The 25,636-nt window shown below is 69.4% G+C and overlaps 1 protein-coding gene across 1 annotated transcript; it reads left to right on the forward strand.

Moving 5' to 3' along the window:
- Positions 1 to 16,884: 16,884 nt before the first annotated feature.
- Positions 16,885 to 25,631, forward strand: EPPK1 (epiplakin 1; the record flags this gene model as incomplete). Its single annotated transcript, XM_036422519.2, has 1 exon — positions 16,885 to 25,631. A coding segment is annotated over exon 1 (8,676 nt), but the record flags the coding sequence as incomplete, so codon positions are not given.
- Between the last annotated feature and the right edge of the window lie 5 nt (positions 25,632 to 25,636).

The following is a 25,636-nucleotide window of genomic DNA, read 5'->3' on the forward strand; positions in this document are numbered from 1 at the left end:
TTCTCGTTGTTGATGTTTCTCTCTCCCTCTCCCTCTCTATCTACAATCAATAAATAAACATTTAAAAAGTAAAATAGCCGAAACCAGTTTGACCTGGAAAGGTCCCGAGTTCAATTCCGGACGGACAGGCCCAGGCAGGGGGGCAGTGCTGACGGACCAGCCGACGGCGGAGTCAGGGTGGGGCCTGGTGTGAGTTTCCACCAGCCTTTAGGGAAAGGGCAAAGGGCAAAGGCGATTACGCGGCAGGAAGGTCATCGCCCCCCGGGCGACGCTGAGAAGCTGAGCCCCTCCCCGCAGAGGGGCCCGAGGCTCTGGCTGGCGTCAGAGCGTCGTCCCATACCCCGAGGTGCGGGTTCGAGCCCCAGCCAGAGCCGGCGGTGAGTGCCCGGGTAGGTAGAGCTGCTGGCTGTGTCTCTCTGAAGTCAGTGCGTCATGTTTGAACAGCAGGAAAAGTCACCTCGGCGTGACTAGTTGTAATCTAAAACCAAAAAAACACCTCAAAGGAAACACGAGAGAAATCTTCATAATTGCAGGTGAGGCAAACGTTTCCTAACACAACACCCAACGCAGGGTCCACAGGAGAGAAGGTTGCTAAACCAGACTTCACTGCTGTCAAGAACTCATGCTCCTCAAAATACACTGAGAGGATTAAAAAACTCAAAAAAGCGAGCCATCCACGGGGGGAAGGATACTTGTAAGTCACATAACAAGTAAAATAAAAAGCGTACACCCAGGATCCTATCTAACCAGGAGGGAGTGTGCTCATTGGCCATCACTCCGTCACAAAGACGGCTGCACCCACGGCTGAGCCAATTCCCACAAGGAGCCCTAAGGGGCCATCAGCAGGGACTGGAGGCTATGCCCTCCCCCACCCCGTGGGGCTTGACAGCAGACCCCAGGCTGTCCCCCCCCCCCCCGGCACCAGGCCAGGGGACCCCAGGCTGTGCCCCCCCCGGCACCAGGCCAGGGGACCCCAGGCTGTGCCCCCCCCCCCCGGCACCAGGCCAGGGGACCCCAGGCTGTGCCCCTTGCCCAGTGGGGCTGGACGGGGGACCCCAAGGGGCACCCCCAGTCCTGATTTGGGGGAACTCAGGCCCCGTTCCCGGCCCAGTGGGGCTTGGGGGTCCTGAGGCTGTGCCCCCCGACACACACCTTGCAGGGCTTGACAGGGGACCTCAGGCTGCGCTCCCTGCCCGGAGGGGCCTGGCTGGGTCTGGATCTAGCCAGGGGTCCTCAAACTTTTTAAAGTGGGGGCCAGATCACGGTCCCTCAGAGAGCTGAAGGGCCAGACTATATGAACTACTAATTCCTACTGTAACACCTCGGCTGCGCTCACTGCCCAAAAAACCTGGCGGGCCGGATCAGACTCCTCTGCGGGCCGCATGTGGCCTGCGGGCCGTAGTTTGAAGACGCCTGTTTCTAGCCCAACGCGGGGCACGGTGGGGTCTGGGTCTCACACGACTTTGAGGTGCAGGTGGGTGGGCGGGGACCTGACTCTGGGCCCCGTGGTGGGAGGCATGGCCTGAGGTCCCCCGTCAAGCCCCACGGGGGCGGGGGAGGGTGTAGCCTCAGGCCCCGCTGACTGCTCTGAGGCTCCTGTGGGAATTGGCCTCAGCTGTGGGTGGTAATAGCATTCCCCTCTTTATTAGGTAGGATTCTGAGCGAAGGCAGACCAGGGCGGCCTGGGGGCCGGCGCTCAGGGGAGATGGGGGGAGGAGGGGGGAGGGGGCATGGTTTCCGGGTAAACGTTTGTGGGCGCTCACGTAGAAGCTGCCCCAGTGTTTGCACAGATGGGTTCGTTCTGGGAGAGTCTCCCATGGGCGCCCAGCCTGTGGGCAGGTCCTGGATGGAGGGCCGGTGTGCGGTCCCAGCGGGTGGGCGGCGTCAGCGGGAACGAGTGCCATCAGGAATGGGACGTGAGCGGCTGGGAAGTGGGGCGCGGCCTGAGTCACCGGTTCACGGCTCCGCGTCTCAGGAGGACGGAGCGCCTTAGCGGCTACTTTCTAACCGTCACCGAGGACAGTCTCCCACCCGCCTCTCAGCGAGACCGGGGAGGGGGAGGGCAGACAGAGCAGCACCTCGATGGGCTGCCTCCTGCACGCCCCCACCAGGCCCGGGCCAGGGAGGAGCCTGCAACCCACCGAGGTGAGTGCCATGACCAGAATCGAACCCGGGACCCCGGGGGGCCGCAGGCTGACGCTCCACCCACTGAGCCACCAGAGGGCGGGGGCGGAGCGTCTGATCGGCTCTGGTCTGTTAGTGCTCGTGTGGACAGAGCAGCCAGAGAGGCGGGGAGACACTGCGTCTATGGGGGGACGAGGGGGGGGGCAGGGAACGGGGGAGGCGGGGAGGGGGGTCCTGGCCGGGAGCAGCCGCTGAACAAAGGGATTGCGGGGGCGGCCGGTGGAGCTGCTGCCCGGGCAGCCTGTCCTCCCTCCCACGGCCGGCCGGCCTGCTCGGAGTGGCGGTGGCGCTGCCGAGGGCGTTTTGCTGTTCTTGGTGTTAGTCCTGTTGGAGGATTTCCCACGGTTCGTAGGCAGCGGGGAAGAGGGGGAGAGACAGAGAGGAACACGTGATGGGCTGCCCCCTGCACTAGCCCTGACCAGGCCCAGGCCGGGGAGGAGCCTGCAACCGAGGCATGTGCCCTTGACCAAAATCGAACCCGGGACCCTGGGGTCCGCAGGACGACGCTCTACCCACTGAGCCACACCGGCTGGGGCTTTATCACAACGTATTTGGTTGATGGTTTCGCCCACTCATGAAGGTGGCAAAGGTTGGCGTTTTTATTTTTTATTTATTTTTTATATTTTATTGATTTTTTACAGAGAGGAAGGGAAAGAGATCGAGAGCTAGAAACATCGATGAGAAACCTCGACCAGCTGCCTCTTGCACACCCCCTACCAGGGATGTGCCCGCAACCAAGGTACATGCCCTTGACAGGAATCGAACCTGGGACCTTTCAGTCCGCAGACCGACGCTCTATCCACTGAGCCAAACCGGTTTCGGCAAGGTTGGCGTTTTTAGGAGAGCTCCCAGCAGAGGGCAGCACCGCGTCTTGTTCTAAGGAAAACCCGTGTTCCCCCAGCTTTTGGGGGGGGTGGCGATGGGGGGGGGTGTTGATGGTGGAGGGGGTGGTGGGGGCAGGGGAGCGAAGAGGAATCACGGCCACAGGAAGAAGGAATTGGAAAACCCAGGAACAGTGGCGGTTAAACACAGACCCGGCGGAGCAGAGAAAACACTGATGGGTGAGAGCAGACACAGCGGCTGGCGGCCCCGAAGGTTCCTGGTCTGAGAGCGTGGCCGCTGGCCTTTCACCCGGAGCAGCAGGCGAGGCAGCGACCCCCACGCCGGGCCCGGGGGAGGGGGTTCCGGGGAGAGGGGATCCCGGGGATGGGGTCCCAGGTGGAGGGGGTCTGGGAGGAGGGGGGAGAGGAGAGGGGGTCCCGGGGGAGAGGGTCCTGGAGGAGAGGGTCCTGGGGGGGAGGGCCCTGGGGGGAGGGGTCCCGGGGGGAGAGGGTTTGGGGGGAGGGGATTCCAGGGGGAGGGGACCCTGGGGAGAGGGGGGTCCGAGGGAGGGGGTCCGGGGGGAGGGGCCGAGGTCAGAAGCAGAAACGAGGAAACAGCAGGAAAAGTCATGAAGCCACAGCGTTTCTGGGGAAAATGAGCGATGGAACCTGAGGCCTCCCGGGCGGGGCGGGTCATAAGGGATGTTTGCCTCGCGCGGCCACAGACAGGCCGCCCGTGCTGGGCCGTGCGGACCCGCGGCCTCCGTCACGGGCTCTGAGACGTCGCTCTTCCCCGTCACCTCACGTGGTCGTCGTTTAATCCCCGGTGACTCCTCATCAGCCTCAGCCTCAGCCTCAGCCTCAGCCTCAGCCTCAGCCGTCCTCCACTCTGTCCTCCACTGCATCCTCCTCCACCCCATCCTCCATTCCGTCCTCCACTCCGTCCTCCACTCCGTCCTCCACTGCGTCCTCCACTGCATCCTCCTCCACCCCATCCTCCATTCCGTCCTCCACTCCGTCCTCCACTCCGTCCTCCACTGCGTCCTCCACTGCATCCTCCTCCACCCCATCCTCCATTCCGTCCTCCACTCTGTCCTCCACTCCGTCCTCCATTCCGTCCTCCATTCCGTCCTCCACCCCATCCTCCATTCCGTCCTCCACTCTGTCCTCCACTCTGTCCTCCACTCCGTCCTCCATTCCGTCCTCCACTCCGTCCTCCTCCACTCCGTCCTCCTCCACTCCGTCCTCCATTCCTCCATTCTGTCTCCATTTGTCCTCTCAGCCGTCCCCCGTCCCCCGCCGCGCTCCGGCCTCCCGGCTCCTCCGGGGAACGCGAACGGCCATTTTATTCACGTTTGGAATGAAATGAACGCAGCGGGTGGGGGCATCGGGTGTCTGAGGCGCTGAGGGCGCGGCCGGACCGGGCTGAGGGGACTGAGGAGGGGAAAGCAGAGGAGACGGAAACAACTGGAACCGCCGGGCGGGCGGCGGCTCCGGGGCTGAGCGCTGGCCTATGCCCCAGGAGGTCAGGGTTCGATTCCCGGTGAGGGCCCGGGCCCAGGCTGCGGGCTGGATCCTGGGGGTGGGGGTGGGGGTGCGGGTGCGGGAGGGAGCCAGCCGGGGTGTGTGAACGCGGGAGAAATGACTGCTCCGCCCCATGGAGCCTCAGCCTCCGGTCAGGGCCGGGGTGAAGCGGGCGCTGGCAGCCCGAGGCAAAATGGCTCCCGGACAAGGGGGGGGGGGCGGGCCGGCCTGGCGCCGCCAGGAGGCAGACCCGGAGGCGAACCCCAGGGCCTGGCCCTCAGGGCGCTCCCTCCGTCCGTGGCTTCCGTTCTGAGATGAAGGGGAGCAGTTTGCCCCCAAGGCCCGGGCCTGAGAGCGGCTGCTGGTGTGGGGCTCGTCATTTTTAATGTATTTTTATTGATTCTTAGAGGGAAGGGGGGGAACACGACACGACGAGAGGATCGCTGGCGGCGCCGCCTGCACGCCCCCCCCCGCGACCCCGCGACCCCGGGGACCCAGCCCGCAACCCGGGCACCTGCCCCGGAATCGAGCCCCGGCCTCCTGGTCCCTGGGCCGAGGGCGTGAGGTGCTTATTTTTCAGACAAAAAGGCTCAGCAGAGCCTGCCCTCCCCGGCGCCCAGGGGTGTGGACGGAGAAGCTGCTCAGGAGGGATCCGGGCGCCTCAGCCGCCAGGGGTCCCGTCAGGGAAGGGGCTCCGCACAGCCCCCCAGATGCGCCTCGTTTTGAGCTGAAGGCGGCGGGACCCTGTGCCCCCGACAACCCCCCATGGAAACAGGGCCGTGCCCACCCGGCGCCTTTCCCGCTGCCTCAGCGCCGCCCCTCGGACTCCTTCCCGCTGCCTCAGCGCCGCCCCTCGGCGCCTTCCCGCTGCCTCAGCGCCGCCCCTCGGCGCCTTCCCAGCTGCCTCAGCGCCGCCCCTCGGCGCCTTCCCGCTGCCTCAGCGCCGCCCCTCGGCGCCTTCCCGCTGCCTCAGCGCCGCCCCTCGGCGCCTTCCCAGCTGCCTCAGCGCCGCCCCTCGGCGCCTTCCCAGCTGCCTCAGCGCCGCCCCTCGGCGCCTTCCCAGCTGCCTCAGCGCCGCCCCTGGCGGGCAGACTCCCGGTTGGAGCCACGTCCTCCCGCCCAGCCCTCCCTGGTCCTCAGCCAGGACCGCACCGACCCGTCTCCGCCTCAGACCCTGACCCCGGAGGGGCTTCGTGCGCACCGGTCCCAGCCTTCACTCTCTTCACACCCGTCCCAGCCTTCACTCTGCTCACACCCGTCCCAGCCTTCACTCTCTTCACACCCGTCCCAGCCTTCACCCGCTCACACCCGTCCCAGCCTTCACTCTGCTCACACCCGTCCCAGCCTTCACCCGCTCACACCCGTCCCAGCCTTCACTCTGCTCACACCCGTCCCAGCCTTCACCCGCTCACACCCGTCCCAGCCTTCACTCTGCTCACACCCGTCCCAGCCTTCACTCTGCTCACACCCGTCCCAGCCTTCACTCTCTTCACACCCGCCCCAGCCTTCACTCTCTTCACACCCGTCCCAGCCTTCACTCTCTTCACACCCATCAAAGCCTTCACCCGCTCACACCCATCCCAGCCTTCACTCTCTTCACACCCGTCCCAGCCTTCACTCTTTTCACACCTGCCCCAGCCTTCACTCTGCTCACACCCGTCCCAGCCTTCACTCTCTTCACGCCCGTCCCAGCCTTCACTCTGCTCACACCCGTCCCAGCCTTCACTCTCTTCACACCCGTCCCAGCCTTCACTCTGCTCACACCCGTCCCAGCCTTCACTCTCTTCACACCCGTCCCAGCCTTCACTCTCTTCACACCCGTCCCAGCCTTCACTCTGCTCACACCCGTCCCAGCCTTCACTCTCTTCACACCCGTCCCAGCCTTCACCCGCTCACACCCGTCCCAGCCTTCACTCTGCTCACACCCGTCCCAGCCTTCACTCTGCTCACACCCGTCCCAGCCTTCACTCTCTTCACACCCGCCCCAGCCTTCACTCTCTTCACACCCGTCCCAGCCTTCACTCTCTTCACACCCATCAAAGCCTTCACCCGCTCACACCCATCCCAGCCTTCACTCTCTTCACACCCGTCCCAGCCTTCACTCTTTTCACACCTGCCCCAGCCTTCACTCTGCTCACACCCGTCCCAGCCTTCACTCTCTTCACACCCGTCCCAGCCTTCACTCTGCTCACACCCGTCCCAGCCTTCACTCTCTTCACACCCGTCCCAGCCTTCACTCTGCTCACACCCGTCCCAGCCTTCACTCTCTTCACACCCGTCCCAGCCTTCACTCTCTTCACACCCGTCCCAGCCTTCACTCTGCTCACACCCGTCCCAGCCTTCACTCTCTTCACACCCGTCCCAGCCTTCACCCGCTCACACCCGTCCCAGCCTTCACTCTGCTCACACCCGTCCCAGCCTTCACTCTGCTCACACCTGTCCCAGCCTTCACTCTCTTCACACCCGCCCCAGCCTTCACTCTCTTCACACCCGTCCCAGCCTTCACTCTCTTCACACCCATCAAAGCCTTCACCCGCTCACACCCATCCCAGCCTTCACTCTCTTCACACCCGTCCCAGCCTTCACTCTTTTCACACCTGCCCCAGCCTTCACTCTGCTCACACCCGTCCCAGCCTTCACTCTCTTCACACCCGTCCCAGCCTTCACTCTCTTCACACCCGACCCAGCCTTCACTCTCTTCACACCCGTCCCAGCCTTCACTCTCTTCACACCCGTCCCAGCCTTCACTCTCTTCACACCCGTCCCAGCCTTCACTCTCTTCACACCCGTCCCAGCCTTCACTCTCTTCACACCCGTCCCAGCCTTCACCCGCTCACACCCGTCCCCAGCCTTCACTCTCTTCACACCTGTCCCAGCCTTCACCCTATTCACACCTGTCCCCAGCCTTCACCCGCTCACACCTGTCCCAGCCTTCACCATGCTCAGACTTGCGCCTGTGTGGATGTCTCTCGGGTCACTTCAGTTCACACCTGGGGGGCACCACTGGGGAAAGGTCTGTGCCCTCAATTTAGGGAGAGGGTGGGCCCTAGTGGTGCCCAGCAGCCCCCCCACCCCCATGTCACGTCCCAGGGAGAGACCTCCGTGGAGCCTGTGGGGCGCCCACTGGGGACCAGCACGGACTCGGAGCCACGCCCTCTCCCCAGGTGTCGGGCCCAGGTCCGGAGGAGCCACGAGGCAGGGCAGTATTTTATTTTATTTTATTTTATTTTATTTTATTTTATTTTATTTTATTTTATTATTTATTTATTTTACAGAGAGGAAGGGAGAGCGATAGAGAGCTAGAAACATCCATGAGAGAGAAACATTGACCAGCTGCCTCTTGCACACCCCTTACTGGGGATGTGCCCGAAACCAAGGTACATGCCCTTGACCAGAATCAAACGCGGGACCTTTCAGTCCGCAGACTGATGCTCTACCACTGAGCCAAACTGGTTTTTTTAAATTAATGACTTTACTTATTTCTAATCCTCACCTGAGGACGCTTTTCCCTTGGTTTTTAGGGAAAGTGTGGGAGGGAAGGACAGACAGAGGGAATTGCAGCGATGATGCCTCCTGCAGGCGCCTGCCAGGCACCTGGCCGTGAGGTCCCAGCCCCGCCCCGGCCTGGCCCTGGCCCAGGCCCAGCCCAGCAACGCTGTCTGCCCGCAGCTCCCGCTCCTGCAGCCGCTGGCAGCGTCCCCTCCCGGGCAGCTGCCCAGCTCTTTCCTCGAATCTGCCCTCCGCCGCCAGGCAGCGTGCAGGGGCGCTTCCCCGGCTCGGACTCGGCCCGCGGTGACCAGTCCGGTGTGGGGGTTCCCTCCCGCGGCTGCTAACAATGGGCCCCAGCGGGTGCCCGGCTTCTCGGGGTTCAGCCTCTCAGATCCGGACCTGGTGGGTGCTGCAGGCCGGGCGTGCACCCTCTGAGCCCCGAGGCCAGTCCTTCCCACCTGGTCCGGCTCCCGTGCCCCCCTGCCCCCCATCCCCGTCCCTCGGTGAGGTCACAGGTGTCCTACAGGGACCCAGTCACTGGCTCAGGGCCCAGCCAGCGACCTCATCTTAACCGATTACATCACCCGCAAAAACTCCTCTCCAAACAGGTCCGGCCCACGTGTGCGGGTAGGGTTTCAGCACGGCGTGTGTGTGTGTGTGTGGGGGGGGCCTGTCCCCCCTCGCAGGGAGAGCCAGAGCAACGATTCCAGAACCCGAGGAGGGAGGCAGGTGGTTCCTTTTCCTGCTGTGACGATGTTTCTCCGTTGGGCCCTGTGCCCCTCTAACCTGAGAATGAGGCCAAACAGAAAATAAACCCGAGATGGGGAGATAATAGATCAACCGAAGGACTTGCATACATGCATATAAGTACAACCAATGGACATAAAACTCTGGGGAGGGAGGGTATGTATGGGAGGAAGGGTGGGGGGCAAAAAAAAATCAATAAAATATATTTTTAAAAAATAAAATAAAGTATATACGTAAGATAAAAAAAAAAGAAAAGAAAAGAAACCCGAGAGAGAGAGAGAGAGAGAGAGAGAGAGAGAGAGAGAGAGAGAGAAATAGGCAGCATGCCCCATGTGCTGGATCGACCCGTTCCTGAAGGCGGATCCTCACTGGGCTGCTCCGGATGAGAGCTAGCCGGTCCCGTTCCAGCCTAAGCACCTCCATGAAGCTCTGTCACTATCAGCCAGGCCATCGCCGTGAGACGCTGGCGCAAGGGGTGGGTTTGGCTCCCTGCAGCCAGGAGGCCCAGCAGGCGGAGGGCAGGCGGCCTCGCCCGGCTCTGAGAAAAGGCGCTGGAGGTGGCCTCCCTCCCGGCCTCGCCTGTGTGTCAGGTGGCTCCACGCTGGGCCTGGGAGGGCAGGGCGGACGGGCGGACGGACAGTCCAGGAGTTGCTTGTGGGCCTGGAGTGTCGGGTGCAAACGGACCGGTGTCCTCCGGCCCCAAGGGAGTTGGGTTGGCAATGAGGCCACGCCAGGCCGGATCCGGGCGCGGGCCGGGGCCCAGGCCACTCATGGGGTTTTCCAGGGTCTGGGGACAAGCACCAGGTCTTTTCCTCTTGGATCTGCCAGCACCCACCGGCCGGACACAGCGCCACACCCACCGCCCGGCCTCTCCCAGCTGCTCTGTATTTCGAGACAACAGTCTCTTTCTCTCTCTCTCTTTGAATATATTTGCATTGATGTCCGAGAGGAAGGGAAGGGAGAGGGGAGAGGGGGGAGGGGAGGGATTGGGAGAGGAAGAGGGAAAGGGGGAGGGGGGAGGGACAGAAACATCTGTGATGAGAGAGAGTCACTGACGGGCTGCCTCCTGCTCGCCCCCCCCTGGGGATGGAGCCTGAACCCCAGGCTCCTGCCTGACGGGACCTCCTGGCTCAGGCCGATGCTCCGCCCGCAGCCAGGCCGGCTTCTCTCCTGGTTGAGAGCCAGTTGAGTCCGGTTCCAGTGACTGACAGACGCTGAGGGTCCGCTGGACCTGCCTCACGGCGCCCGGTTTAGGGGTGCAGGTTCCTGGGGTCTCAGGTCCCCCAAACCCTCTGGGCTTCTCGGTCGCACAGACACACGCACTGGCTCTTGCCTCTCACTGCTGCGTCTTCTGCCCATAAATGTCTCTCTTGTCACCTCCCTGTGCCCTCCCCCCGCCCGTCTGTAAGGCGACATGTCTCTGCCTGAGTCAGCCCCCTCCCCCTCCGCTCCCCCAGCACGAGGGCAGCGGTGCCCTGGCCTCCTCAGCCAGCCCAGCCCGGGGCCTGCAGGTCCGCCCGGCTCCCTCCTGACCCTCCTGGGCCATCGGCTCCTCCCCCGCAGCCTCCCCCCCCAAACCGTGGCTCTGCTCCGGCCCCAGGCCCCGGCGGGAGCCGGCGGGCCCACCCCGGCCCAGCCGCCCGACCACCGCCACCCAGGCCCCGCTTGGGCCATCGCCACCCTCAGACGTGCCGCGGCGTGCTCACCGGGCCGGCAGGCGCTGCCGTGGGGCTCGGCGGGACCGGTTTGGGCTTCACCCGCACGGCTGGCTCTGACAGCATCCTCCCTGGCTCAGCGCTGCCACGCAGGCCGAGGCGCCCGGGGTGAGAGCGGGCCGGGCCGGGCCGGGCCGAGACCATGGGGGTGGGAGAGGAGCCGGGGGTCACGAGGTCATGTGCAAGGAGAGGACTGGGAGAAGGGAGAGCCCGGCAGGCAGGACAGACCGTGCAAAGGGCCTGTGGCAGCAAGAGTTCAGTGCACAGGGTATGGGCCCAGCACCCGTTTCCCCTCGAAGGAGTGGGTGTGGGCAGCCGTCGCCACTCCGTCCCGAAGGCCGGTGAGTGCCACCCCAGTGCCAGGAGGGCCCGTGCCGCCTCGGTCCCTCCAGGCGGTGCTCCTGCTCCCCTGCCCATGAGCCGGCCCAGCCAGGGGCCTGGCCCCCTGGGAGGCCGGGGCGGCCCCAGACTGCCCGGGGCCTGGTCCCTGCTCTCAGTCACGGCCAGCCCGCCCTGTTTGAACAGAACCTGGTCCAGCCTGGTCTTGGGTGGGAACGGAGCCTGTGGACTGGGTGTCAGGAGCCAGGGACACCCACGCCCTCCTGAGCAGGTGTGGGGAGGAGTGGGGAGGAGTGGGGAGCACAGGAGGAGAGCTCAGAGGCCAGGACGCGGCAGGCGGTGGGCACGAGGCGGGCCGCGTGCGTGCGGGCAGGCAGGCAGGCCTGGGCCGGAATGCGCCCTCCCCGCCTGTCCCGGGCCCACCAGCTCCTGAGCTGGGAGGGGCGGGGGATGCAGTGGGAAGGGCAGGGCGGGCCCTGCTCTGGTGCCAGCCTCTCCCAGAGCCACCGCCCACCAGCTACGCAGCCCGCCCGCCTGCCCCGGCCTGCCCACCCCACCCAGCACTTTCCGACGAAGCATCCCCAAGGCAACACATCACAACGGGACGGCAGCCTGGGCAGGGCGCCCGGGGTCATGAGGGGGCAGAGTCTCAGGCACCAGGGGCCGTGCAGGCCTCCAGCTCCCCAGAGCCAGGGCACACCCTCCTCCAGTGCACCCCGTCCCCACAGGGCACCCCCTCCCCAGGACACCCCCTCCCCCAGGGCACCCCCTCTCCCCAGGACACCCCCTCCCCCAGGGCACCCCCTCTCCCCAGGGCACCCCCTCCCCCAGGGCACCCCCTCTCCCCAGGGCACCCCCTCCCCCAGGGCACCCCCTCCCCAGGGCACCCCATCCCCACAGGGCACCCCCTCTCCCAGGGCACCCCCTCCCCCAGGGCACCCCCTCTCCCCAGCGCACCCCATCCCCACAAGGCACCCCTTCCCCCAGGGCACCCCCTCCCCACAGGGCACCCCCTCTCCCCAGGGCACCCCCTCCCCAGAGGGCACCCCCTCCCCACAGGGCACCCCCTCCCCACAGGGCACCCCCGCCCCCAGGACAGGCGCCTGAGGTCTGGGCCCAGCCTGGCTGTCTGGGGCGCAGCGTCCACTCCTTGCTGAGCACTTGCTGCGATGAGCCAATGGGAGGTGAAGGAACGAAGGAGGAAAAGTCCACTATCCGACCGACAGGAAAACACATTGGAGTCCGTGACGCAGAGGATGGAGCCGTGCCGGCGGCCGCCCCGCGCCCCGCACCTGGCGCCCAGCGCCCAGCCCAGGGCCTGGGAGCGGGGGCTCCGGCTGGAGGAGGGAGGGTGGGGCCCCGTGTGCAGGCAGGTCTGGGTGCCGGGAAGCCCAGGGTGGGGTGTTGGGGCACCCAGGGTGGGGTGGCTGAGGAGGGAGAGGCCAGTGAGGCCACATGGAGGTGGGGTGCAGCCTGGGTCTCGGGATGCGGCTGAGGAAGGGTCACAGGAGGAAGTGGACAGCCCCCTCCTCAGGCAGCCACGGGGGCTCCCCAATGTGTGTGCTGCCTCCCATGCCCTCGGCCCCAGGTCCCCAACAGGGCAGGCTGGGCTCCCGGCCCTGCAGCAGGGAGGGGGTGGACGGGCCTGGTGGACCTGGTGGGAGGGGTGCCCTGCCTCTGGGGGAGCCGGCCCCCTGTGTGTGTGGAGACAGAAACATCAGTGATGGGAGAATCACTGGTCTCACTGGTCGGCTGCCTCCTGCACGCCCCTTACTGGGATCAGCCTGCACCGGGCCTGTGCCCTGACTTCCTGGTTGCTAGGTCGGGCTGGATGCAATGACCATTTTCCCAAAGAAGGTCCCATTCCGAGGGGCCTGGGGCTAGGACTTCAGCCTATGAACTTGGGGGGACCTCGGCCAGCCCTTAATAGGGGGTAGCCCTGCCGGCTCTGCTGGCCCTCAGCGCCCGGCCTGTGGTGCCCGCTCCTGCCCAGAGCTGTGTCTCCCCACCAAGCAGGCCTCCAGGCCGCGCTGATGGCCAGCCTGTCCGTCCCCTCGCTCCTGGGGCCGGCGGGGAATGAGGCTCCTCTGATGAGGGGGTTCGGAGGAGGAGTGGGGCGTCTGTGCCTGGAGCAGCTCTGCCCTGCGGAGGGACCGGGAGGCACCACCATGGAACGGGGAGGCACCGCGTCTGGCCGCTGTCTGTACGGCACCTCTGGGGAGTGCAGGGGGGGACCCTGGGCCCCGGCTCCACCCCGGCCTCCAGCAGCCCAGTGAGGATCGGCTGCCAGGCAGGTGGGCGCTGGTCGGGCATGAGAGGGCCAGGGACTCTGGGAGGACCGGGTGGAGGGCTGAGCCCTTGGGGTGAGGCCGGGCGCTCCCTCCCCGACAGAAGGAGCCTGCGGCACAGGGACCCCAGCTCACCAGGCCTTGGGGCGCCCAGGGCCAGGGGGGAGCCCCTGAGGCCACCCTGGCTCAGCCCAGGAATGAAGTTGCTTTTGGAGCGCAAAGCCGGGCCCCGCGGCCGCACGTCCATCCGGCACAGACTCCGTCCTCACCGCCCGCCGCCCGCATTCCTGAGCGGTGACGGGGAGAGGGGGATCGACGGGCGGGAGGACCCTGCTCCCCGGGGGTCCCTCTCGGCCTTGGGGCGCTGGGCCCCGCACAGGATCCCCAGGACCTGCAGCCCCACCTGGCTTAGGGCCCCTCCCGGCGCCGCCCTCAGACGGGGCGGCCCCGCGGGGAGGAGCCGAGCGGGTTTAAATCCGTGCGCGCAGGGCGCCTCCCGGAGCGGAGCGAGCAGCGGAGGGTCCTGAGGTGTCAGAGCGCAGGTGGGGCGTCGGGAGCGCGGGGCGCCGGGGGACCTGCGGGCGGGAAGACCGGCGAACCCGGACGAGCGCGCGGCGAGCGGAGCGCGCAGGTTGGGGAGGGGGCGTCCGGCACCTGAGTTCCCGGACGCGGGTCGGGCAGGCGGGCGCCCTGCCCCTCTGGCGCCCCAGTCCGGGTTCGGGGGCGGAGCCTGGGCTCCCGGGGCGGGAGACCGCTCTGGGGGTGTCAGGACGGTGCGCCTCTCGCCCCCGTAGGACGGGCGGTGGGTGCGGGCGGGTTTGGACAGGAGCCGCCAGGGCCCCCGGGGCAGCGTTCCGGCGGCGTGGCTCCAGGCTGGGCGCTGGGCGCTGGGCGCTGCCCGCTGTCCAGGGGGCGCAGGGGCTCCTGGGCGCGGTCACCACGGGGCCCTGGGAGCAGGCGCGGAGGGAGGGACCGCGGGGCTATGGATCCCCGTCCATCAGCGCCGGGCGGGGCTTCCGGTTCTGTTCCGGTCTGGGGCAGGTGGACAGCCCCGGGCTGACGTCCGCCCCCAGGAATCCTCCTGCCGCCTCCGGACCCGCCCCTGGTCGCCGGGCCCTCCCTTCTCCGTTCCCTTTGCCTTCATTATTTATTTATTTAAGGGGGGAGGGGCTCTGCCCTGCCTCCTCTTCCTGCCCCACCGCCCACAGCCACCTCCCTGGGCCCCTGGGCCCCTCACATGCCCGGTCTGTCTCCCTCCACCCTGTTGTCCCCCAAGATCCCCACCAGACTCCCGGCACCTGCTCCCGCCCCCCACAAGGAGGCCCAGTCCAGCCACAGCCCCCACCGCCCGCTACCTGTGCCTGGGCACCCAGCCCGCTCCTCCCAGCACAGCTCCCGCCTGGCTGCCCCCCCTTTCCTGGTGGAGAGGCGCCCCTCCTCCCCCTGACCCTTGTCCCCCAGACAGGTGCTCTGTGCTGCCGGTTACCTGGCGCTCCTGCCAGCGGGCGGGCGGGGCTGGGGCCAGCCTGCAGGGCGCCTGAGCGGAGCCTGCGCAGGGCCCGTGGCCCCTCCACCCCCTCCGAGAAGGACTTCCTCCAGCGGCCTTTTCCCTGCTCCGGCCTCGGGGCAGGCTGCGTGCCAAACCCTGAGCCGCCTGCATGGCCAGCCCAGCCAGCGGCTCCCCTGTGCAGACTCACTGCCCCGAGGGCAGAGCCGGTGGAGCAGAGCTGAGGGAGCAGTGGGGTACTCAGGCGGCCCCCGGGGACAGGAGGGCGAAAGCGGGTGGACAGAGACTGGCCGGCCTGTGAGAGGCTGGCATTCCGAGACAGGCCCGGGCGGCCCTGTCCACCACGGACTGCAGACAACATCGGCGGCCTCTCCGCCTTTTCTTTTTCAGAGGAAGGGAGAGGGAGAGGGAGAGAGGAGAAGGCAGAGAGAGAGGGAGAGAGACGGAGGGAGAGGGAGACAGAGGCAGAGGAAGACTGAAACATCAGTGATGAGAGAGAACTATGGGTCGGCTGCCTCCTGCAGGTCCCCACTGGAGACTGAGCCCACAAACCAGGTGTGTGCCCTGACCTCCTGGGTCATAGGTCGACGCTCACCCACCCCGGCCGGGCTGTGCCTTTTTGCTGCCAGAACCAAGTAGGGGTCTGCCCACCAGGTCTGTGCCAAGGCCCCACCTCCTCCTGCCATCGGCGGGCCCAGCCCCTGTCTCCCTGTGCGCCCCCTCCAGCCCTGGCCTCTGCGGAGGTGCCAGCCTGCAGGGCCCCCTGAGAGAGGAAGCCTGAAGCCTCTCTCCCCCCCAGAACTCAGCCCCACTGAGGCCTCGGCCCTGCCCGGTGCTCCCTCGCTGACCCCTCCAGCAGGACGGCCAAGGTCATGGGCAGAGAAGGGCCAGGGAGGAGGGGCGCCCCCTGAGCAGGCAGCTGGGGAGTGCAGGGCCCAGCACCTCCGAGGGGGCCAGCAGTGGAGGGCGACAGGGGTTCGAGCTGCTGTGGATGTCAGGGCGACCAGGCTGGGGTCTGGGCAGCCGGGCTGGGTGGCGGCTCGGGGCTGAGCCTCCAGGAGCCCTGAGTTCTCAGGGAAGTGGAGACGGAGCAGAAACCTGTCCCCCAACGAGGGTCCCGTGCCCTATGACCGGGGGTCAGGGGCCACAGACCCCAAATAGGTTTGTCCGATGTGGCAGCAGCCGGAGTGCGAGGTCCCGTCAATCAAAGCTGTGGCCCGGGGGCGTGAGGCAGACCTGGGCCTGGGCTTCTCCCCAGACTAGAGGGGAGGGGGGTGTGGGTGTGGGAGCTTGGGGAGCCGTCGGAGAGCCGAGGTCAGGTGTGGGCGGGTGATCGGGGCGCAGGAGGGAGGGCGTGGACCCGGCAGGGAGGGGGGGCGAGGGTGAGGTTCTGGGAAGCGGAGGGGGACAGGGCGGGTGCTGTCTCCCTGGCTGTGGCTGTCGCAACGGTTGCCACAGCCAGGGCGGCTCAGACCTCCGCACCTTCCCACTGCCTGGCTGCTCCGGAATCCGAGCTTCTGGAATGTGGTGGGTCCGCCCATCTGCCTGCAGCGCAGCGGGCGGGCGTGTCCCGAGTGTCTTCCCAAGGACTCCAGCCCTTCCGGGCGATCCCAGCCCTGCCCCCGGGTGACCTGTCTCAATGGCTCTTGCAGAGGCCCCGGGCCGGAGGCCAGACTGAGCTGTGGATTGGGGGACCCAGTCTAACCCAGCTAGACCTGTCCCCTTGGGGTTGGGGGTGGGCCTGGGCTTGGAGTCAGCTGACCAGGACCCACCGGCCGGAGACTGCTTGGCCCTGCCCGCAGCCCGCATGGCCAGCACACGGATTCTGGTGTCCCGGGCGCCAGGTGTGCCCAGGTGTGGGCACAGAAGCCGCACCGAGAGGGAGCACCGAGGGGGTGGGGGGTGCGGAGTAGGACACAGAGCCAGGCTGGGAGGGGCCTGGGGGTCACAGGGTGGGGTCAGAGGGTGGAGGAGGGGAAAGTGGGTGTGGGCCCATGGCCCTCAGGAAGCTGGAGGGAGGGCATGAGTTTGTAGGTCAGTGAGCGAGGGACGAGCTGGAGCTGGGGCCCTTGGGCACTGCGTGGTGAGGCCCGAGGCAGGCACACGGGCCCAGCCCCTCTGGACGTGGGGTGGGGGTGTGCCAGGCTGGGTGGAGGCCTGAGCGTGGCCTGCGGATGGAGGGACCCAGCTGGGTGCTGCCCCTGCCCCTAGAGGGCACTCAGAACCCGGGATTGGCCCCCAGCTACCTACCTGTGCCGATCAGGGCCCCTCACGGACCCCTCCGCCCTCCGCAGGCAGACACAGCGAATCCGGAGAGCGAGCCCCACTGCCAGCCGACACCATGAACGGCGACACTTCTGACGTCCTGGCCGCCAGCGGCACCGAGCCGGCCACGGTCCCCAAGGCCACGAAGGCCGCGCCGGAAGCCGGCTCTCCCCCTGGGCCCCGGGCCGGGAGCGTGGCCGGGGTGCTGGTGGAGGCCTCCGGCCAGGTCCTGAGCCTCTACACGGCCATGAAGCAGGGCCTGCTGCCCGCCGGGCTCGGGCTGGCTCTGCTGGAGGCCCAGGCGGCCACCGGGGGCCTCGTGGACCCCGCGCAGGGCCAGCCGCTGTCCGTGTCCGCGGCCCTGCAGCGGGGCCTGGTGGGCCTGGAGCTGCGGGAGAAGCTGCTGGCCGCCGAGCGGGCCGTCACCGGCTACGCCGACCCCTACGGGGGCGAGAAGCTGTCCCTCTTCCAGGCCATCGGGAAGGAGGTGGTGCCCCGGGCCCTGGGCTGGGGCTGGCTGGAGGCCCAGCTGGCCACGGGCGGCCTGGTGGACCCCGCCCGGGGCGTGCGGGTGGCCCCGGAGCCGGCCTGTCAGCAGGGCCTCCTGGACCGGGAGACGCAGCGCGGCCTGGCGGAGCGCGCCCCGGGCTTCCTGGACCCCAACACGCTGGAGCCGCTGAGCTACCGCGGGCTGCTGGGCCGGTGCGTGCCGGCGCCCGGCACCGGGCTGGCCCTGCTGCCGCTCAAGACCACCTTCCGCACGCTGGGCGGGGCGGCCAGCGCGGCCGAGCTGCTGGAGGCGGGCGTCCTGGACGAGGAGACCGCCCGGGGCCTGTGGGAGGGCCGGCTGGCGGTGCCCGACGTGAGCGCGCGCCCCGAGGTGCGGCGCCACCTGCAGGGCACCGGGGCCGTGGCGGGGGCCGTCCTGCTGCCCGCCGGCCGCAAGAGGAGCTTCTTCCAGGCCGTGGCCGAGCACCTGCTCCCGCTGGGCGCCGCGCTCCCGCTGCTGGAGGCCCAGGCCGCCACCGGCACGCTGGTGGACCCGGCCGGCGGCCGGCGGCTGAGCGTGGACGAGGCGGTGCGGGCGGGGCTGGTGGGCCCCGAGCTGCACGGGCAGCTCCTGGAGGCCGAGCAGGCGGTGACGGGCTTCCCCGACCCCTTCGGCGGCGCCCGCCTCCCCCTCTTCCAGGCCATGAGGAAGGGGCTGGTGCGCGAGGGCCTGGCGCTGCGGCTGCTGGACGCGCAGCTGGCCACGGGCGGGCTGGTGTGCCCGGCCCGCAGGCTGCGGCTGCCCCTGGAGGCCGCCCTGCGCTTCGGCTGCCTGGACGAGGAGACGCAGCGGCGGCTCTCGGGGGCCGCCGGCTTCTCGGACCCCGGCACGCAGGAGAGCCTCGGCTACGGGCAGCTGCTGGCCCGCTGCGTCACCGACCCCGAGACCGGGCTGGCCTTCCTGCCCCTCGCCGGGGAGGCCCCGGGGGAGGAGCCGCGGGGGCCCCCCTTCATTGAGCACAGCACCCGGGAGGCCCTGCGCGCGGCCACCACCACCGTGTCCGCGGGCGCCTTCAGGGGCCGGCCCGTGTCCCTGTGGGAGCTGCTCTTCTCCGAGGCCGTGCCCGCCGGGCAGAGGGCGGCGCTGGCCCAGCAGTACCGGGCGGGGGCCCTGTCGGCGGAGGAGCTGGCCGCGGCGCTGAGGGCCAGCCTGGAGCAGGCCGCGGCCGCCGCCAAGACCACCTTCTCGGGGCTGCGGGTGCCTGTGAGCCCGGGGGAGCTGCTGCAGGCGGAGATCATCGGGCCCGAGGTGTTCGAGCAGCTGGAGCGCGGGCAGACCACCGCCCAGCACGTGGGCAGCCTGGACTCCGTGCAGCGGTACCTGCAGGGCACAGGCTGCATCGCCGGCCTGCTGCTGCCCGGCTCCCAGGAGCGGCTCAGCATCGAGGAGGCGCAGAGGAAGGGGCTGCTCCGGCCGGGCACGGCCCTCATCCTGCTGGAGGCCCAGGCGGCCACCGGCTTCATCATCGACCCCAAGGAGAACAAGAGGTACTCGGTGGAGGAGGCGCTGAGGGCCGGCGTCATCGGGCCCGGCGTGTTCGCCAAGCTGCTGTCGGCGGAGCGGGCGGTCACCGGCTACACCGACCCCTACACCGGGGAGCAGATCTCCCTCTTCCAGGCCATGCAGAAGGAGCTGATCGTGCGCGACCATGGCATCCGCCTGCTGGAGGCCCAGATCGCCACGGGCGGCATCATCGACCCCGTGCACAGCCACCGCGTGCCCGTGGACGTGGCCTACCAGCGCGGCTACTTCGACGAGGCCATGAACCACGTGCTGGCCGACCCCGGCGACGACACCAAGGGCTTCTTCGACCCCAACACGCATGAGAACCTCACGTACCTGCAGCTGCTGGAGCGCTGTGTGCGCGACCCCGAGACCGGGCTGTTCCTGCTGCCGCTCAGCAGCGCCCAGCCCCCGCTGGCCGACGCCGCCACCCGGCGGGCCTTCCAGAACCTGCTGCTGCCCGGACGGTACGGGCGGTTCCGGGGCCGGCGGGTGTCCGCGTGGGAGCTGCTCAACTCTGAGTGCGTGGGCGAGGCGCAGCGGCGGCAGCTGCTGCTCGGCGTCCGGCGACGCGAGGTCTCCCTGGAGCAGGCGGCCGAGCGGCTGCAGAGGGCGGCGGCCAGGTGCGTGGACGTCACGCTGCCCGCCCTGCGGGGCTGGGCCACCGCCTTCCAGCTCCTGGAGGCCCGGGTCATCGACCAGGAGCTCCTGGACCAGCTGGCGGCGGGGACGCTCAGCCCCGAGGCCCTGCTCGGCCTGGACAGCGTGCGCACCTGCCTGCGTGGCTCTGGCGCCGTGGGCGGCGTGCTGCTGCCTGCCTCCAACCGCAGGCTCAGCATCTACCAGGCCATGAAGCAGCGGCTGCTGCGGCCCGGCGTGGCCCTGGCCCTGCTGGAGGCCCAGGCGGCCACCGGAGCCCTGACCGGCCCGGACGGCCGGGCGGCCGTGTCCGTGGAGGAGGCTGTGCGCCGGGGGCTGGTCGGGCCGGAGCTGTACGCCCGGCTGCGGTGGGCCGAGGGCGCCCTGACCGGCTTCCGGGACCCCTTCTCCGGGGAGCGGGTGTCCCTGTTCCAGGCCACAAAGAAGGGCCTCGTCCGGGAGGAGCACGCCGCCCGCCTGCTGGAGGCCCAGCTGGCCACGGGGGGCGTCATCGACCCCGCGGGCCACTTCCACCTGCCCCCGCCCGTGGCCGCCGAGCGCGGCTACATCGACCGGGAGACGGAGGCGGCCCTGACCGGCTCCGCGGAGACCTTCCCCGCGCCCGCCGGCCCCGGCCGCACCAGCTACGCCCGGCTCCTGGGGCAGTGCCAGAAGGACGAGGCGTCTGGCCTCTACCTGCTGCCGCTGCAGGAGGGCGCGCCCGCCGGCCTCTCCGACCAGCAGCTGCGGGAGACCCTGCAGGCCACGCCGGGCGCGGAGGACGGCGCGTCCCTCTGGGAGCTGCTGGCCTCCTGCCACTTCACGGAGGAGCAGCGGCGGGCGTTCCTGGAGGGCGTGCAGGCGGGCGAGACCTCGGTGCTGCAGCTGCAGGCGGCCGTGCGCGGCTGGGTGCAGGCGGCCCAGCTCCGGGCGCAGGCCCGGGTCAGCGTGCCCGGCCCCCGGGGCGAGGTCCCCGCGGTCTGGCTGCTGGACGCGGGCATCATCACCCAGGAGACCCTGGCGGCGCTGGCCCAGGGCACGCGGTCGCCCGCCGAGGTGGCCGAGGAGCCCGCGGTGAAGGCCTGCCTGTGGGGGACGGGGGGCGTGGCCGGCGTGCTGCTGCAGCCCTCAGGGACCAAGGCCAGCATCGCCCAGGCCATGCAGGACGGCCTGCTGCCCCCCGGCCTGGGGCAGAGCCTGCTGGAGGCCCAGGCCGCGTGCGGCTCCCTCGTGGACCCCCTGACCAGCCAGCGGCTGTCCGTGGAGGCGGCGGTCAAGGCCGGGCTGGTGAGCGGGGCCCTGAGCGAGCAGCTCCGGCAGGCGGAGCGGGCCGCGGCCGGCTACACCGACCCCTTCGCGGCCGGCCCCCTCTCGCTGTGGCAGGCCATGGAGAAGGGGCTCGTGCCCCGGAAGGAGGGCCTGCCCCTCCTGCAGGCCCAGCTGGCCACGGGGGGCGCCGTGGACCCCGCCCACGGGGGGCGCCTCCCCCCGGCGGCGGCCTGCCGGCTGGGCCTCCTGGACGAGCCGACGCTCCAGGCGCTGACCGGGCCGGACGAGGACAGCCGGTTCTTCTATGACCCCAGCCGGCGGGAACGGGTGGCCTACCAGGAGCTGAGGGAGCGCTGCATACTGGACGCGGACACGGGCCTGCGGCTGCTGCCCCTGCCCCAGGGCGTGGCCCTGGAGGTGGACAAGCACACGGCCGTGGCCCTGCGTGCCATGAAGGTGCCCGTCGGGGCCGGGCGGTTCAAGGGGCTGACCGTGTCGCTCTGGGACCTGCTGCACTCGGAGTACGTGGGCGCCGAGAAGCGGCGGGAGCTGGCGGCGCTCTGCCAGTCGGGCCGGGCCACGGCGCTGCGGCAGGTGGTGCAGGCGCTCACCGCGCTGGTGGAGGCGGCCGAGGCCCGGCCCGCGCAGGCCGTCTTCCGGGGGCTGCGCAAGCAGGTGTCGGCCGGTGACCTGTTCCGGTCCCAGGTGATCGACCGGGAGACGCTGGACGCGCTGAGCCAGGGCACCCGGACGGCGCAGGAGGTGGCCGCCATGGACAGCGTGCGGCCCTTCCTGGAGGGCGGCAACTTCATCGCCGGGGTGCTGGTCCAGGCCACCCAGGAGCGCATGAGCATCTCGGAGGCACTGGGCCGCGGCCTCCTGCGGCCGGGCACCGCCCTGGTGCTGCTGGAGGCCCAGGCCGCCACCGGCTTCCTCATCGACCCCACGGAGAACCGGAAGCTGACGGTGGAGGAGGCCTTCGCCGAGGGCATGTTCGGCAAGGAGACCTACCAGAAGCTGCTGTCGGCCGAGCGGGCGGTCACCGGCTACACCGACCCCTACACCGGGGAGCAGATCTCCCTCTTCCAGGCCATGCAGAAGGAGCTGATCGTGCGCGACCACGGCATCCGCCTGCTGGAGGCCCAGATCGCCACGGGCGGCATCATCGACCCCGTGCACAGCCACCGCCTCCCCGTGGACGTGGCCTACCAGCGCGGCTACTTCGACGAGGCGATGAGCCGCGTGCTGGCCGACCCCGGCGACGACACCAAGGGCTTCTTCGACCCCAACACGCACGAGAACCTCACGTACCTGCAGCTGCTGGAGCGCTGCGTCCGCGACCCCGAGACGGGGCTGTTCCTGCTGCAGATCGTCAAGAAGGGAGAGGCGTACGCCTACATGGACGAGGCCACCAGGCGGGCCCTGCGGGCGCAGACCGTGGCCTTGCGGGTCGGCCGGTTCGCCGGGCGGAGCGTCTCGCTCTGGGACCTGCTGTCGTCCCAGTACTTCTCGGAGGCGCGGCGGCGGGAGCTGGCCCAGCAGTGGCGCTCGGGGGCCCTGGACCTGCAGCAGCTGCTGGGCGTGGTCACGGCCGCCGTGGAGGAGACCGAGGAGCGGCACCGGGCGGTCCGGCTGCCGGGCATCGGCGGGGAGGTGACCGCCGCGGAGCTGTTCAACGCCGGCGTCATCGACAGGGAGACGCTGGACGCGCAGCCGGGCGCCCAGGCCCTCCTGGCGCTGCCGCACGTGCGGGCGGCCCTGGAGGGCAGCGGCTGCATCGCCGGCGTGACCGTCCCCTCCACGCAGGAGGTGCTGAGCCTCTACGAGGCCAGCGCCCGGGGCCTGGTGCCTGCGGGGTTCGCGGCTCAGCTGCTGGAGGCCCAGGCGGCCACGGGCTTCCTGCTGGACCCGCACGGCCACCGGAGGCTCTCGGTGGACGAGGCCGTGGCCGCCGGCCTGGTGGGCGAGGAGCTCCGGGAAAGGCTCCTGGACGCCGAGAAGGCCGCCAGAGGCTACGTGGACCCCGCCACGGGCGACACGGTCCCGCTGTCCCAGGCCGCGGACAGGAAGCTGGCCAGGCGGGAGGACGCCCTCCGGTGGCTGGAAGTGCAGGTGGCCACGGGCGGGGTGGTCGACCCGCGGCACCACCTGCGGCTGCCGCTGGCCACGGCCTACGAGCGCGGCTGCCTGCGCCGGGACGCCCACGCCCTGGTGTCCGACCAGAAGCTCATGAACAAGAGGTTCGTGGACCCCAACACCCAGGAGAAGGTGACGTACCAGGAGCTGCAGAGGCGGAGCCGCCGGGAGGAGGGGCCGGGCTGGGCCCTGTTCCCCGTGGCCCGCGACGGCCAGGACGCCGCCTACGTGGACGAGGCCACGAGGAAGGCCCTGGAGGGCGAGCGGGTGGAGGTCCCGGTGGGCAGGTTCCGGGGGCGGCGGCCGTCCGTGTGGGAGCTGCTCAACTCGGAGTACGTGACGGAGGAGGAGAAGCTGGAGCTGGTGGGGAGCTACAAGCGGGACACGGCCCGGGCGCTGGGCACGGTGGTGCAGGCCGTCTCCGCGCTGATCGAGGAGAAGGAGCGGAGCGCCAGGCAGCTGTGGTTCCGGGGCATCCGGAGGCACATCACCGCCGGCGAGCTCTTCCAGGCGGCCATCATCACCCAGGAGACGCTGCAGCAGCTGGAGGCGGGGCGCAGCAGCGTGGAGGACGTGGGCCGGGACGCCGGCGTCAGGCGCTACCTGGAGGGCACGAGCTGCATCGCGGGCGTGCTGGTGCCCGCCAGGGGCGAGCCGGGGCGGCGGGAGAAGATGAGCATCTACCAGGCCATGTGGAAGGGCCACCTGCGGCCGGGCACCGCCCTGGTGCTGCTGGAGGCCCAGGCCGCCACCGGCTTCCTCATCGACCCCGTGGACAACCGGCGGCTGTCCGTGGACGAGGCCGTGGCCGCGGGCCTGGTGGGCGGCGAGATCCGGGACAAGCTGCTGTCGGCGGAGCGGGCGGTCACCGGCTACACCGACCCCTACACCGGGGAGCAGATCTCCCTCTTCCAGGCCATGCAGAAGGAGCTGATCGTGCGGGACCACGGCATCCGCCTGCTGGAGGCCCAGATCGCCACGGGCGGCATCATCGACCCCGTGCACAGCCACCGCGTGCCCGTGGACGTGGCCTACCAGCGCGGCTACTTCGACGAGGCCATGAGCCGCGTGCTGGCCGACCCCGGCGACGACACCAAGGGCTTCTTCGACCCCAACACGCACGAGAACCTCACGTACCTGCAGCTGCTGCGCCGCTGTGTGCGCGACCCCGAGACCGGGCTGTTCCTGCTGCAGCTGGCCGGCCCGGGCTCCGCGGTGCGCCAGCTCGGCGAGGAGCTGCGCCGCGCCCTGCAGGACCTGCGCGTGGCGCTGCCCCCGGGCGCGGGCGGCGCCCAGGGCCGGGACGCCTCGGTGTGGGAGCTGCTCTTCTACCGGGAGGTGTCCGAGAGCCAGCGGCAGGACCTGCTGGCCGGGTTCCGGGCGGGCACGCTGACCGCGCAGGAGCTGGGTGCCAGGCTCACCGCGCTGCTGGCCGGCGCCCAGGAGGAGGGCCCGCCCCCGGCCCCGGCCGACCCCCAGCGGGCGCTGAGCGCGGCCACCATGGAGGTGAAGGTGGGCCGGCTGCGGGGCCCGGCCGTGTCCGTGTGGGACGTGCTGGAGTCCGACTACGTGAGCGCCAGCAGCAGGGAGCAGCTGCTGGCCCAGTTCCGCGCGGGGCGGCTGGGCCTGCCCGCGCTGACCCGCCGGCTGACCACCATCATCGAGGAGGCCGAGGGGCCCCCGAGCCCTGAGCACCCGCACGCCGACCCCCAGGCCGCCCGGCGCCTCCAGGAGCAGGCCCTGCGGGCGGCCACCATGGAGGTGCAGGCCGGGCGGTTCCGGGGGCAGCCGGTGTCCGTGTGGGACGTCCTCACCTCCTCCTACCTGAGCCAGGCCCGCCGGGAGGAGCTGCTGGCCCAGCACGCGGCCGGCAGCCTGGCCCTGCCGGGCCTGGTGGCCATCCTCACCCAGGTGGTCACGGAGACCGAGGAGCGGCTCAGCAAGCTGTCCTTCCCGGGCCTGAGGCGCCAGGTGACCGCGTCCGAGCTGGGCGTGTCACGGGTCCTGGACCCCGAGACCCTGCAGGGCCTGGCCCAGGGCACCCGCAGCCCCCAGGAGGTGATGCAGATGGACTCGGTCAGGCGCTACCTGGAGGGCACGAGCTGTATCGCGGGCGTGCTGGTGCCCGCCAGGGGCGAGCCGGGGCGGCGGGAGAAGATGAGCGTCTACCAGGCCATGTGGAAGGGCCACCTGCGGCCGGGCACCGCCCTGGTGCTGCTGGAGGCCCAGGCCGCCACCGGCTTCCTCATCGACCCCGTGGACAACCGGCGGCTGTCCGTGGACGAGGCCGTGGCCGCGGGCCTGGTGGGCGGCGAGATCCGGGACAAGCTGCTGTCGGCGGAGCGGGCGGTCACCGGCTACACCGACCCCTACACCGGGGAGCAGATCTCGCTCTTCCAGGCCATGCAGAAGGAGCTGATCGTGCGGGACCACGGCATCCGCCTGCTGGAGGCCCAGATCGCCACGGGCGGCATCATCGACCCTGTGCACAGCCACCGCGTGCCCGTGGACGTGGCCTACCAGCGCGGCTACTTCGACGAGGCCATGAGCCGCGTGCTGGCCGACCCCGGCGACGACACCAAGGGCTTCTTCGACCCCAACACGCACGAGAACCTCACGTACCTGCAGCTGCTGCAGAAGGCTACTCGGGACCCTGAGAC

Source organism: Pipistrellus kuhlii, unplaced genomic scaffold (genome assembly GCF_014108245.1).
Source record: "Pipistrellus kuhlii isolate mPipKuh1 unplaced genomic scaffold, mPipKuh1.p scaffold_m20_p_70, whole genome shotgun sequence".
In the NCBI taxonomy this organism is placed as follows: domain Eukaryota; kingdom Metazoa; phylum Chordata; class Mammalia; order Chiroptera; family Vespertilionidae; genus Pipistrellus; species Pipistrellus kuhlii.